Genomic DNA, 15,401 nt, shown 5'->3' on the forward strand with positions numbered 1-15,401 from the left:
CAACTGTATGATACACACACACACACATCAACAACTGTATGATACACACACATCAACAACTGTATGATACACACACACACATCAACAACTGTATGATACACACATACACATCAACAACTGTATGATACACACATCAACAACTGTATGATACACACACACACATCAACAACTGTATGATACACACACACACATCAACAACTGTATGATACACACATACACATCAACAACTGCATGATACACACACACACATCAACAACTGTATGATACACACACACACACATCAACAACTGTATGAGACACACATACACATCAACAACTGTATGAGACACACATACACATCAACAACTGTATGATACACACACACATCAACAACTGTATGATACACACACACATACACATCAACAACTGTATGATACACACATGCACATCAACAACTGTATGATACACACATCAACAACTGTATGACACACACATCAACAACTGTATGATACACACACACACATCAACAACTGTATGATACACACACACACACATCAACAACTGTATGATACACACATCAACAACTGTATGACACACACATCAACAACTGTATGATACACACACACACACATCAACAACTGTATGATACACACACATCAACAACTGTATGATACACACACACACATCAACAACTGTATGATACACACATACACATCAACAACTGTATGATACACACATCAACAACTGTATAATACACACACACACATCAACAACTGTATGATACACACACACACATCAACAACTGTATGATACACACATACACATCAACAACTGTATGATACACACACACACACATCAACAACTGTATGATACACACACACACACATCAACAACTGTATGAGACACACATACACATCAACAACTGTATGAGACACACATACACATCAACAACTGTATGATACACACACACACATCAACAACTGTATGATACACACACACACACATCAACAACTGTATGAGACACACATACACATCAACAACTGTATGAGACACACATACACATCAACAACTGTATGACTGTATGATACACACACACAGAAGGAACACACTATATTGCTTCAGGAATTGGCTTGGTTAAATTGTAGAGTTACAGCAGTAACATTCATTGATTGACTTTACTAGAAACACAAACACAACATGATTTGTATTATATTATTTCACTCTCACAGAACATTTAAAAGAACGATCAACCTCTTTCGAATCAAAACTTAACGGCAAGGTTTTTCACACAACAAAAACAACACTTCAGGGTAGGCTCTTACTGCTGGTATACAAACTCATTAAGATCCATTCTGCTGGTGATTTGTCCAATTAACTTATTTAACGATCATTTCGAAGCAACATTAGAATACAACACAGCCCTCTAGGATACGACAAGCTCCTTAATGAAACATGTGACTCAGTTAATTGACCAATCAGCCTCTAGAATAGATGTCCAGGACCAGCCCTTGCCTCTGAGGCTCCTGGCTCATCTACCTCAAACTATTAAAGTCACTTCGATAGAGTAACTTACTTCAGGAAGAATGTGTCAGTGTGTGTCCATGTGATTATTGCACCTCGGAGCTAACAGTATAGTGTGGTAGGAGTGCAAGGTCAAAGGGTAAAGCACATTGAAGCATCTGTGTAAGCCACTGAAAGGTGTGAGCAGAGCAGAACAGAGCAATGTTTTCCTCTTCCAGATACCATGTCTCCAAAAGACAGTAAAATAACCATAGAGAGGAAAATGACTAGAGCGATATACTCCTCCTTCCTATTCAACATGTTCAAAGGTTTACATTCAAATAAGCTGCAAGGCCCAGATAAGCCTGATTTTTCTCCAGACTCCCTTTTCCTTAGTTCAGAAAGCATAAATGAACATGGATTACCAGCAGCCTCAACAAGGTTGTTATAGCTACAGGAGAGTAAAAATGGGATAAAATAAAATGCATGCATTAGTTTGACTCCACTCTGCTTCGCCCCACATAAACACATTGATTTCTCAAAAATCTTTATGAGTTCTACAAAGCCCTTTAACTTGCCTCCTACCCCCATATTCCAGTGACTGAATGAGGCATGTGTAGCAGAGCTACAGACTACTATAATAAGCAGGACCCACTACCATCCTAGCTCTACTGGATAAAGTCTATAATCGATTCCTGTATGTGTGTTTCTATGGGGAGGAAGGGAGGGGGGGAGAGAGAGAGAGAGAGAGAGAGAGAGAGAGAGAGAGGGGGGGGGGGGAGAGAGAGTGAGAGAGAGGGTGGGTGGGTGGATTTGTGCTATGCTAACAGCCTGCTATTTGTTTGCTTCTGAAGGGATAATACCTTCTAGTCTCCAGACATCTGGGTCTATCGATCCCAGCCAGATCCAGACAGAAGAGGGGGGCAATGCTCTTTGAACCCTGCTGATTCTCAGCACCACACTGAGAGACGTACAGGGACACACACAGAGACACACCGGGGAGCTACTGCATGTCCTACAGCAGGAAGTCTCTGCAGTGCTCTGAGTGTGCTACTGCAAACAAGTCAATGTTTCCTGGCTGCTAATCAGACCACCCAGGACCACAGAGTACATGACAACTTCATCAAATATAGAATCTGTTTACATACTGTAGTGTATATATATTACAGAATCTGTTTCTTTAAGTCTACATACTGTAGTGTATATATATTACAGAATCTGTTTCTTAAGTCTACATACTGTAGTGTATATATATTACAGAATCTGTTTCTTAAGTCTACATACTGTAGTGTATATATATTACAGAATCTGTTTCTTTAAGTCTACATACTGTAGTGTATATATATTACAGAATCTGTTTCTTAAGTCTACATACTGTAGTGTATATGCAGTGCCTTGCGAAAGTATTCGGCCCCCTTGAACTTTGCGACCTTTTGCCACATTTCAGGCTTCAAACATAAAGATATAAAACTGTATTTGTGAAGAATCAACAACAAGTGGGACACAATCATGAAGTGGAACGACATTTATTGGATATTTCAAACTTTTTTAACAAATCAAAAACTGAAAAATTGGGCGTGCAAAATTATTCAGCCCCTTTACTTTCAGTGCAGCAAACTCTCTCCAGAAGTTCAGTGAGGATCTCTGAATGATCCAATGTTGACCTAAATGACTAATGATGATAAATACAATCCACCTGTGTGTAATCAAGTCTCCGTATAAATGCACCTGCACTGTGATAGTCTCAGAGGCCCGTTAAAAGCGCAGAGAACACACCAGGCAGGTCCGAGATACTGTTGTGAAGAAGTTTAAAGCCGGATTTGGATACAAAAAGATTTCCCAAACTTTAAACATCCCAAGGAGCACTGTGCAAGCGATAATATTGAAATGGAAGGAGTATCAGACCACTGCAAATCTACCAAGACCTGGCCGTCCCTCTAAACTTTCAGCTCATACAAGGAGAAGACTGATCAGAGATGCAGCCAAGAGGCCCATGATCACTCTGGATGAACTGCAGAGATCTACAGCTGAGGTGGGAGACTCTGTCCATAGGACAACAATCAGTCGTATATTGCACAAATCTGGCCTTTATGGAAGAGTGGCAAGAAGAAAGCCATTTCTTAAAGATATCCATAAAAAGTGTTGTTTAAAGTTTGCCACAAGCCACCTGGGAGACACACCAAACATGTGGAAGAAGGTGCTCTGGTCAGATGAAACCAAAATGGAACTTTTTGGCAACAATGCAAAACGTTATGTTTGGCGTAAAAGCAACACAGCTCATCACCCTGAACACACCATGCCCACTGTCAAACATGGTGGTGGCAGCATCATGGTTTGGGCCTGCTTTTCTTCAGCAGGGACAGGGAAGATGGTTAAAATTGATGGGAAGATGGATGGAGCCAAATACAGGACCATTCTGGAAGAAAACCTGATGGAGTCTGCAAAAGACCTGAGACTGGGACGGAGATTTGTCTTCCAACAAGACAATGATCCAAAACATAAAGCAACATCTACAATGGAATGGTTCAAAAATAAACAGATTCAGGTGTTAGAATGGCCAAGTCAAAGTCCAGACCTGAATCCAATCGAGAATCTGTGGAAAGAACTGAAAACTGCTGTTCACAAATGCTCTCCATCCAACCTCACTGAGCTCGAGCTGTTTTGCAAGGAGGAATGGGAAAAAATGTCAGTCTCTCGATGTGCAAAACTGATAGAGACATACCCCAACCGACTTAGAGCTGTAATCGCAGCAAAAGGTGGCGCTACAAAGTATTAACTTAAGGGGGCTGAATAATTTTGCACGCCCAATTTTTCAGTTTTTGATTTGTTAAAAAAGTTTGAAATATCCAATAAATGTCGTTCCACTTCATGATTGTGTCCCACTTGTTGTTGAGTCTTCACAAAAAAAATACAGTTTTATATCTTTATGTTTGAAGCCTGAAATGTGGCAAAAGGTCGCAAAGTTCAAGGGGGCCGAATACTTTCGCAAGGCACTGTATATTACAGCAGACCTACAGTAGACCTTTCCCAATGTAAACATGCTTTTCATTTCAGTATCAGCAAACAGACAGATACATAGATATAATTATCATATTCAATTACGGCTTTCTTTGTCTCTGGTTAAATTACAAACATGCTTCACTGTTTCAATACTGCCTATTCAGGAGCTGGGTGAATGAACACTTCCAGGCTGAGGGACTCTGAGTCTGTTTCCTTTGTTCTGCCTGGTTCAGGAGGAAAGGTAGAGGTAGATGAGAGAAGAGGGAGAGGTAGTGGAAAGGGATTGAGAGATCCAGACTATTAGACAGTACTGCCAGGCAGAGTGGCATCATGTCTGGACCAGAGCCTTATCACTCACCCTCTGCTGGCTGGTAATATCACACCTGAACCTGGGCAATAACAAACTCATCTTCCCCCCTCTATCTCAAATCTAACAACTCATAACATCTATCAGATGCCTGGCAATTTCTCTGTTCTCTATTTGCTACCCTAACACCTACCGTGTGATCTCAGACAGATAGATCAGTATGCTCAGAGAACAAAGTCCATGTTAGATTGAAAATACTATTGGGATCATTGAAGTGAGAGTGGTCACCACAAAATAAGACCTCTTCCTCCCATCTAAACCATTCTTTACATTGATAGGATGTTATCAGAACGTTGGAGCCGTATGTTCTTGTCCTGTTACAACAGTGAAACATCTCCAGGTGGTCAACCAACCAGGCCGGTCCAGTATTAGGGGAATAGCGTGAACACCCAGCCCTCCGACGAGAGCCTGTCGAGGGGTTTTCTGCTTTCCATGAGTGGGCCTTTTCAAGAGCTCCCAATCCCTGCATGCATTACATCCTTCTTTTCGTATTCTAATGGGGATTGTGGATTGGTTGAGGCGCTATCCTTTTAGCTCTCTGGACGCTGTATCCCGACACAATGGGCACAATCCATCTCTCCTTCACTTGCTTCATCCCCCCTCTCCATCTCTTCCTCCACCCTCATCAGGTTGAAAATTCATTCAGTCCCTCACACGCTCAATTAAACTATTCCGGCTGTCTTTTTAATGCAAAACTCAAATATTATTACTTAGTATGTAAATACCCGGCGGGATAATTTGCCTTGCCAAATACGTGCCCTCCCCACCCACAATGCCAGTCGCCTCTGAGGAAAAGCTATTTATTTCCCAGAGGGTGAGTTGGCATGCCCGGCCTGTTGGCAGCCTACACACGCTGGGGTCAGGGGTCAGGAGGGGAGTAGGTCAGGAGGTCGCGTGGGTTCTGTGTGGCTGATGAGGCTGGACTGTTAAAACTAGACTGTAGTGTACTGTAATGTCCTGAGGGAGTGTGTTGCATACATCACATCAAAGACCTCGCTACGCCTGCTTATTCAATGAGAGGAGAGAGAAAACGTGGGGGTGCTTCACCAGCCCTGTCATACACACACACACACACACACACACACATATACAGAGGCGCATAAATAATCACACATTCTCTAGGTTCAAAGACATTGAACCAGGCCTTGATAAGAGGTCCAGGTGAACACTTTACATACGTTCTCCATTATGTCCAGCTCTAATGGGGCGCCAGGCCAGCTAATTAGGAGAATATTGCTATGCTAATGTATGCAGCTCACAGAGCAGGGGCCAGGAAAAAAAAATCTGTTTGATAAATAAAAGCAGAGAGGAGGGGCACAGAACATCTGGACCGGCAGGAGAGAGGACCAACAGGAGAGAGGAGAGAAGGAGAGGGGGTGAAGGAGAGCATGAAAGGAAGAGATGGGTAGCAGGAGGGGATAGGGGAGAGACAGAGGGAGGTGAGGGGAGTTAGAGGGAGGAGGGGAAGAGGAGAGGAGATGGAAGAGTTATAGGGGAGGGAGAGGATGAGGCGGATAGGGGAGTGGTAGAGGGAGGTGAGGGGAGGTAGAGGGAGGAGGGAGAGGATGAGGAGAATAGGGGAGTGGTAGAGGGAGGTGAGGGGAGGTAGAGGGAGGAGGGAGAGGATGAGGAGGATAGGGGAGTGGTAGAGGGAGGTGAGGGGAGGTAGAGGGAGGAGGGAGAGGATGAGGAGGATAGGGGAGTGGTAGAGGGAGGTGAGGGGAGGTAGAGGGAGGAGGGAGAGGATGAGGAGGATAGGGGAGTGGTAGAGGGAGGTGAGGGGAGGTAGAGGGAGGAGGGAGGGGATGAGGAGGATAGGGGAGTGGTAGAGGGAGGTGAGGGGAGGTAGAGGGAGGAGGGAGAGGATGAGGAGGATAGGGGAGTGGTAGAGGGAGGTGAGGGGAGGTAGAGGGAGGATGATAGGGGAGTGGTAGAGGGGAGGAGATAAAGAAGATAAATAAGGGGAAAGGGGATGAGAGAGGAAGTGAGAGGAAAAGAAGAGAGGAAGGGATAGAGAGAGATGAAAGATATAGTAATGGAATGGGAAATGATAAGGGTGAGAGCGGAGATGGGGATATTTGGTCCATATCTATGTTTAGTGAAAGGCAGAGCTAGGGGAGTGGGATAGAAACAGGGTCTGAGAGCCTCAAGGCAGGATGTGGAGAGAATGGGGTAGATGAAGGGAGGGAGGAAGAGAGGGAAAGAAAGAGATGGATCTCAGATGGAAAGTAACATAACTCAGTGTGGTAAAACATTATCAATGAATCAGAGGAGCTCCAAGTTATTAAGGAAATTACATTAAGAGTCTGATCTCATCAGCAGTAACACAGGCTACAGAACAGAGAGGGGAGGATATCTCACTCTCTATATATATACAGTATTTTTCTCTTTATCGCTCTCTCTCTCACACACACACACACACACTGACTTAAAACCAAACTTACGATTGGTGCACACTGCAGTTGTAGAACACAAAGTCTACACTGGCAAACTTCTTTCCTGTCTCCTTAGACTTCAGATACAGCTTCACAGTGCGCTTGTCCCCTAGAAAGAGTCACAGTATATCAGTATGACACAATCTACACACAAACACTTAATACAATAATGCTATTTTGTTAACACAGTGCAACTGATGTATATAACTAGCAAATAGCAGCATGAGGATGCTGTGGCTTCTTGTCTCACCCTGGTTGCGTGTGATGGGGGCGACCTCTCGTGTGGAAGGGGACAGGCAGTAAATGCGTCCCCCAAAGATGCGTCCCTCTGTCTCAGTGTAGTCCTCAAAGGAGCAGTTGACCCCTGCCGAAAGGTTAGGCACATTCTGGGCCTGCAGCACCAGCTAGGAATACAGAGAGAGAGGAGAGTGTGAGGGACAAGTCAATGTGAGGACACACACTCTCAGTCACACAAATGGACGCACACACCACACTACACACACACAGTCTTGTACAACTAAACATGTGGGGACACACAATTCAGTCCCGTTCAAAATCCTATTTTCCCTAACCCCTATCCCTAACCCGTACCCTAATCCTAACCTTAACCCAAAAACCTAACCTTAACCCTTAACCTAATCCTAGCTTCTAACCCTAACCCTAAAACTAACCCTAGCTCCTAACCTAAAACTAACTCTAGCTCCTAATTCTAATCCTAACACTAATTGTAACCTTAACCCTAAACCCCTAGAAATAGCATTTGACCTTGTGGGGACTAACAAAATCTCCCCAGTTGGTCAAATTTTGTGGGGACTTCTGGTCCCCACAAGAATAGTTCAACACGTCCACACACACACACGCACACGCACACAGGATTTATTGTCAGGTGAGTTACCTGCACTTCAGACATGGTGACAGAGATGTTTCCAGGCTGGACACTGAGTTTGACACACTGCTCCACTCGGGAGGCAAAACGCTGAGGCTCATCAGCCCTCTCACAACGATCCTTCCTGGAACACCTGACAGAGAGAGAATTTTGGTTCTTCAGGTGACTTGATAGTATGGAATTGAGGACATAGTAATGTCAGGAAGGCAGCGTCAGAGCAGCTCCGTGTGGTCATTCAGTACTTACACATTGTGGAGGACACACCAGCCACAGTGGGGATCTCCTGACCCCAGGCAGCCGCTGCAGGAGGAGTACTGCTCACAGCTCTCCACTGGAACACGGCTCACCTGGAAACACACAATACACACGGTTTACGCCATAGAATGCGTCAAGAGTTTACTGAGGGATTGGCTGAGTGTGAATTGAGTCTTTGTTGACGTATGTCATTCGCCATCATAATCTGACATACTGTGCAGTTTACTTTCTAAAAAAACAGATGTTCACCTTAGATTAGTCCTTGTCTCTGGCACATCTCAGCCCTGGTCTCTTTATGGTCGTGCTCATGGCTTGCGTGTTCTGTTTAGCGAGTCGGTGACAGACGGACAGCCGTGCTGCCTGGACTCAATCACCCCCTGGCCTGCACTGTTAAACGCAACCGTCTCCTCACTGACTGGACACCAACATATTAGACTATTATTGGGCCTCTGTGTGTATTTGTGTGTGTGATTGGATGTGTGGATGCGAGCGAGCATGCGTCCATCCATGTGTGTGTGTGTGTCCGAGGGCAATCCGTGACAATGTTTGTGGGGCAGCTGTTGGGAGCCTGCAGCCCTGACCACAGTTATTCCTGTCACACTCAGATAGCAGAGAGCACAGCTCACACACTCCCAGCTGCTTCACTCAGGACTGGAGGTCAACAATTCCACATCCTGTATGTGTTCTGTGTCTTTGTCATCGTACTGGGCTTGAATATAGTATTTAGGCTTTCTATTCATCCACATAAATAGCTCCACTGCACCAAACTGTTTGAGCAGAAACATTACAGACTGTAGGACTGTGAGAAACACGTCTGGGGTCAGTAGGGAAGAGGAAGAGAGAGAGAGAGAGTGTGTGTGTGTGTGTGTGTGTGTGTTTGTGTGTGTGTGTGTGTGTGTGTGTGTGTGTGTGTGCACATGTACAGTATGCAGACCTACTTCTGCCCAGAGCAGCATCCCTTTCTTTCTGTCTCTCTCTCTCTCTCTCTCTCTCTCCACCTTTCTCTCACTGCCTGCCTGCATGCCTGTTGGGTTCCACACATTCAGCAGGAGTCAACCTACACTCACTGGGCTAGTATTACATTACAACCGCAGGCATCTTCTAAATCAAGTGTCAGAAATCAAACAGGATCAATTTCATCTGAGACCATTGAGGACTTCACTGCTGGGAGGACTGCAATTATTGACTAACAAGAGATAATCTAGTATGGAGCTGGACCTCTCTTTGAACGCTGATTGGCTGACAGCCGTGGTATATCAGACCATATACCACATGTATGACAAAACATGTATTTTTACCGCTCTAATTACGTTGTTAACCAGATTATAATAGCAATACGGCACCTCAGGGCTTTGTGGTATGTGGCCAACATACTACGACTAAGGGCTGTATCCAGGCACTCCGCATTGCGTCGTGTGTAAGAACAGCCCTTAGCCGGGGTATATTGGCCATATAGCACACCTCCTCGTGGCTTATTGCTTAATTATAAAACGGGTCGTTTGGATCCTGGATGCTGATTGGTTGATATGCGGGAGTTGTCGGACAACAACTCCTGCAAAATACCATAACATGTTAATGTCATAATTCCAATGTCCCACAGCCCAGGCAGGAAATCTCTCAGGAAAAGTGTCTACACATTATTTTCTCATGTTACTATTTGGTTTGCAACAGTTGGGGGTTGAGTAAACCTCCCTGTCTGCCTCTATAACCTGTGAAACAATGTATCATTTTACAAATGCGATCTCTCCGGTGCCAGCAAAGTAGAGACAAGCACTGGCTATCACCAACCAGCGCCAGAACCAAGTTCTTCCACTCGTGTCCCATCAATGGAAACATCTCTATTAACATCACCAACTACCTTGGTTAACTCGGACTCGCTAACAATAATAGTTGTTGCCTATTGGACATTTATTAAATCATTATCATTGAATTTATAGAACGATTAGAATTAACAACTGGGTCAAAACAGGAGAAAATAACTAAAAAAGACCAGCCCACTTGGATAATAACTTCAGAATGCAAAGCAACAAATTTACTCATTCAAATTATGTTTTGAATGAAAACATGTCATTCATATTTGTATAAATATATTGGCAACAGTTTTATAAAAGCAATAATGCACTCAAACCCAGGAATTTGACCTCGGGCCTCAGAACAGCCCTTGCTCAGAACAGCCCTTAAGTAAAGGCCTAGGTAGAATAAAAATGTATTTTTACTACATGAGTGCATGCAAAAGCAGATATACTGTATAGAGATAGCAGTGCCTCTGATAGTCCTGATGTCATTATTACACTAAATAACCACAGAGGAAATAACAGTAAATAGCTGTCATTACATTCCCCTGGACAAAAGTGACTAAAGATTATGATGAGGCAGGCAGAAAAATCCAGACACACATACCGTATATTATTAAAACATAAAAGCCATAGCAGATAGAGTTTACTCAATAGGTCGGGTGATACAGGGGAAGATAATATTTCAATGGAACATTTCAATTACTGAGTTTTATAAAGCAAATAATAGGAAGGAAGATCTTAGGTTCCCCGCCAGAGTCCTTTGTCTTACCAAGAGGTACAGAGACTATTACTAAGAGCACCTATTCATATTAAAAATGGCATTTTCCTTCTGGCCTATTTACTGCTACAGGCAGTGAAGGCGGAGGACACTACCATTCATCTCTGGTCCAGCGACAGGGGGAGGGATTTATTACAAATAAATAACAGCCACAAATGAGCCTCTCATTTAGGTCACAATGGAGAACGTCTTAATCAGCCACGGGAAGGAGGAAGCTAGGGGGAGGAGGGAGGGGGAGAGGGTGAGAGGGAGGGGAAGGAGGGAGCTAGGGGGAGGAAAGAGGGTGAGAGGCAGGGGAAGGAGGGAGCTAGGGGGAGGAAAGAGGGTGAGAGGGAGGGGAAGGAGGGAGCTAGGGGGAGGAGAGAGGGTGAGAGGGTGAGAGGGAGGGGAAGGAGGGAGCTAGGGGGAGGAGAGAGGATGAGAGGGTGAGAGGGAGGGGAAGGAGGGAATTAGGGGGAGGAGAGAGGGTGAGAGGGTGAGAGGGAGGGAGCTAGGGGGAGGAGAGAGGGTGAGAGGATGGGAGGGTGAGAGGGAGGGGAAGGAGGGAGCTAGGGGGAGGGAGATAGGGTGAGAGGGTGAGAGGGAGGGAGCTAGGGGGATGAGAGAGGGTGAGAGGGTGAGAGGATGGGAGGGTGAGAGGGAGGGGAAGGAGGGAGCTAGGGGGAGGAGAGGGTGAGAGGGAGGGGAAGGAGGGAGCTAGGGGGAGGAGAGAGGGTGAGAGGGTGAGAGGGAGGGGAAGGAGGGAGCTAGGGGGAGGGAGATAGGGTGAGAGGGTGAGAAGGAGGGAGCTAGGGGGAGGAGAGAGGGTGAGAGGATGGGAGGGTGAGAGGGAGGGGAAGGAGGGAGCTAGGGGGAGGAGAGAGGGTGAGAGGGTGAGAGGGAGGGAGCTAGGGGGAGGAGAGAGCTAGGGGGAGGAGAGAGGGTGAGAAGGTGAGAGGGAGGGAGCTAGGGGGATGAGGGAGCTAGGGGGAGGAGAGAGGGTGAGAGGGTGAGAGCGAGGGGACGGAGGGAGACACACAAATGTAATTGCGACTCTGATATTTCATTTCACATAAGGGCAGCAGCATGGGCCCGGCTCGGCAGGCCTACTGTAATTGCTCCATCTGTGTAATTTGCGCCAAAATAGAATGTGCTATCAGAGCACAATACTGTGATGGATGGGTCATTCTGTTAGCACCCCTTCAGAACCAGCCCATGGTGTCACACACACATACAGATTAGGTCATCCCTCTGCCCACCCCGAAAACGACAAGGCTTCATTTCACAAGAACAAACTTTTCCTTCTGGATGCTTTTTTCATTCCTTTTCCCTGTCATCTGTCTTGAATTCGGCTGGGCATAGAGAGAAATATGGCAAATGAGACCATACATCACAGCCACTGACACAGACACAGCTTTGAGAGAGAGGGAGAGTGAGGGAGAGAGAGAGAGAGTGTGTGAGACACAGAGAGAGAGAGAGAGGGAGAGGGGGGAAAGGGAGAGAGAGAGAGAGAGAGAGAGAAAGGGCCCAAATGCCGTGCGGCACTGTCACCTGTGCTGCGCTCTTGATGGCGGCCACCACATTCTCACAGAGGACAAAGAGAGGACCAGCACACTCTCACACAAAATCTGCCTCACATGCCACTGACCAAACAGGCAGGTGACTTGGTGAATTCCTTTCTACCTCTGGTCACAACCTACACTCTTACATGCTGACCAGACTGCTTGCGCGCATGTTGATTTTGTCAACCCACACCAGACGCTATCAGGACACGAAGGTTGAAATATAAAAACAAACTCGGAACAAACTATTTTATTTTGGGGACAGGTCGAAAAGCATTAAACATTTATGGCAATTTAGCTAGCTTGCTGTTGCTAGTTAATTTGTCCTGGGATATAAACCTTGGGTTGTTCTTACCTGAAATGCACAAGGTCCTCTACTCCGACAATTAATCCACAGATAAAAGAGTAAAAGTTTGTTTAAATAATCTCTCCTCCTTCAGGCTTCTTCTTCTTCTGTGGACTTTATATGGCGGTTGGTAACCAACTTTAAGGTGCATTACCACCACGAGTTGGACTGGGGTGTGGACCCCCTCATCTATCAATCACCCACGTGGGCATAGGCTCCGAAAAACCAATGAGGAGATGGGAGAGGCGGAACTTGCAGTGTGTCAAGCATCACAAATGTAAGTTCTATTTTAGCGCCTGGCTGTGCAGACACTCGTTGACGAGCAAGTTAGAAAAAAAAGGTTCCAGAAGGGTTATTCAGCTGTCCCCATTGTATAACCCTTTTAGTACCCGGTAGAGCCTTTTTGTGTTCCATGTATAACCTTCCGTGGAAAGTTCTATATGTAACCAAAAACAGTTCTTCAGTGTTCTACTATGGGGGCAGCCAAAGAACCCTTTTAGGTAGCACCTTTTTTCTAAGAGTGTACTGAATGAATGACACCCACAAGCAGTCATTTGCTTGTCATCATTGAGCTTCAGCCTCAATCACTCCTCGTAAAGACACCCTCCATGCCAATAAACATTTCAATCCGATTTGTTGGTCTTTTATACACCCATAAGAGTGTATCCGGATGCAGACAAGACGTGTGGAGGTGAGGGTCCTGACTGAACACTCCTGGTAGAGGAGTAGAGGAGTAGAGCTAAGTGCCAGGAGGAGGTGAAGGAGGGACGTTTTAGCTCCAGCGAGGACACCTAGTTACTGCTCTAACATACTTTAACCACTCAGCTCAATACACCTCCCTGGCCTGTACCATGTTCAGTAGCTTCACCCCTCTTCATCAAAATGAAAACATTTAAAGGACTAAGTGGAGGAAGAGATGCTACTGTATTGTACAACAGGAGCTATGCCCCACCGCATGTTATCATAGCAACAAAACCAGATAGTGCTTGTTTAAAGGAGGCTGGGCTGACCAAGCTGAGCTTTGGGTTAGTGAAAGTTGTTAAAGCATTGTAGGCAAATAATATGTATGTTCCCCGAGGAAGCTCATAGATGGAAGAACGTTTTTTTTCTTCCAAAAGCACACATTATCATTCTAACTCTAAACTAACACGACAGAACACACATTATCATTCTAACTCTAAACTAACACGACAGAACACACATTATCATTCTAACTCTAAACTAACACGACACAACACACATTATCATTCTAACTCTAAACTAACACGACAGAACACACATTCTCATACTAACTCTAAACTAACACGACACAACACACATTATCATTCTAACTCTAAACTAACATGACAGAACACACATTCTCATACTAACTCTAAACTAACACGACAGAACACACATTATCATTCTAACTCTAAACTAACACGACAGAACACACATTATCATTCTAACTCTAAACTAACACGACACAACACACATTATCATTCTAACTCTAAACTAACACGACAGAACACACATTATCATTCTAACTCTAAACTAACACGACAGAACACACATTATCATTCTAACTCTAAACTAACACGACAGAACACACATTATCATTCTAACTCTAAACTAACACGACACAACACACATTATCATTCTAACTCTAAACTAACACGACAGAACACACATTCTCATACTAACTCTAAACTAACACGACACAACACACATTATCATTCTAACTCTAAACTAACATGACAGAACACACATTCTCATACTAACTCTAAACTAACACGACAGAACACACATTATCATTCTAACTCTAAACTAACACGACAGAACACACATTATCATTCTAACTCTAAACTAACACGACACAACACACATTATCATTCTAACTCTAAACTAACACGACAGAACACACATTATCATTCTAACTCTAACTAACACGACAGAACACACATTATCATTCTAACTCTAAACTAACACGACAGAACACACATTATCATTCTAACTCTAAACTAACACGACAGAACACACATTATCATTCTAACTCTAAACTAACACGACACAACACACATTCTCATACTAACTCTAAACTAACACGACAGAATACACATTCTCATACTAACTCTAAACTAACACGACAGAATACACATTATCATTCTAACTCTAAACTAACACGACAGAACACACATTATCATTCTAACTCTAAACTAACACGACAAAACACACATTATCATTCTAACTCTAAACTAACACGACACAACACACATTATCATTCTAACTCTAAACTAACACGACAGAACACACATTATCATTCTAACTCTAAACTAACACGGCAGAACACACATTATCATTCTAACTCTAAACTAACATGACAGAACACACATTATCATTCTAACGCTAAACTAACATGACAGAACACACATTATCCTTCTAACTCTAAACTAACATGACAGAACACACATTATCATTCTAACTCTAAACTAACATGACAGAACACACATTATCCTTCTAACTCTAAACTAACACGACA

General features: G+C 44.3%; 1 protein-coding gene across 2 annotated transcripts in view; it reads right to left on the reverse strand.

The window, feature by feature from the left end:
• plxna1a (plexin A1a) overlaps nt 1–15,401 on the reverse strand; it is a 279,597-nt gene that overhangs the window by 99,800 nt on the left and 164,396 nt on the right. For both annotated transcript variants that reach the window (XM_036988338.1, XM_036988339.1), the window contains exons 5-8: nt 8,414–8,514; nt 8,177–8,300; nt 7,532–7,685; nt 7,291–7,390 (exon numbers count right to left, since the gene is read on the reverse strand). In XM_036988338.1, the coding sequence (XP_036844233.1) occupies nt 7,291–7,390; nt 7,532–7,685; nt 8,177–8,300; nt 8,414–8,514 (479 nt within the window). The remainder of the gene's footprint in view (nt 1–7,290; nt 7,391–7,531; nt 7,686–8,176; nt 8,301–8,413; nt 8,515–15,401) is intronic.

The sequence above is a fragment of the Oncorhynchus mykiss genome, chromosome 9 (genome assembly GCF_013265735.2).
Source record: "Oncorhynchus mykiss isolate Arlee chromosome 9, USDA_OmykA_1.1, whole genome shotgun sequence".
Classification (NCBI taxonomy): domain Eukaryota; kingdom Metazoa; phylum Chordata; class Actinopteri; order Salmoniformes; family Salmonidae; genus Oncorhynchus; species Oncorhynchus mykiss.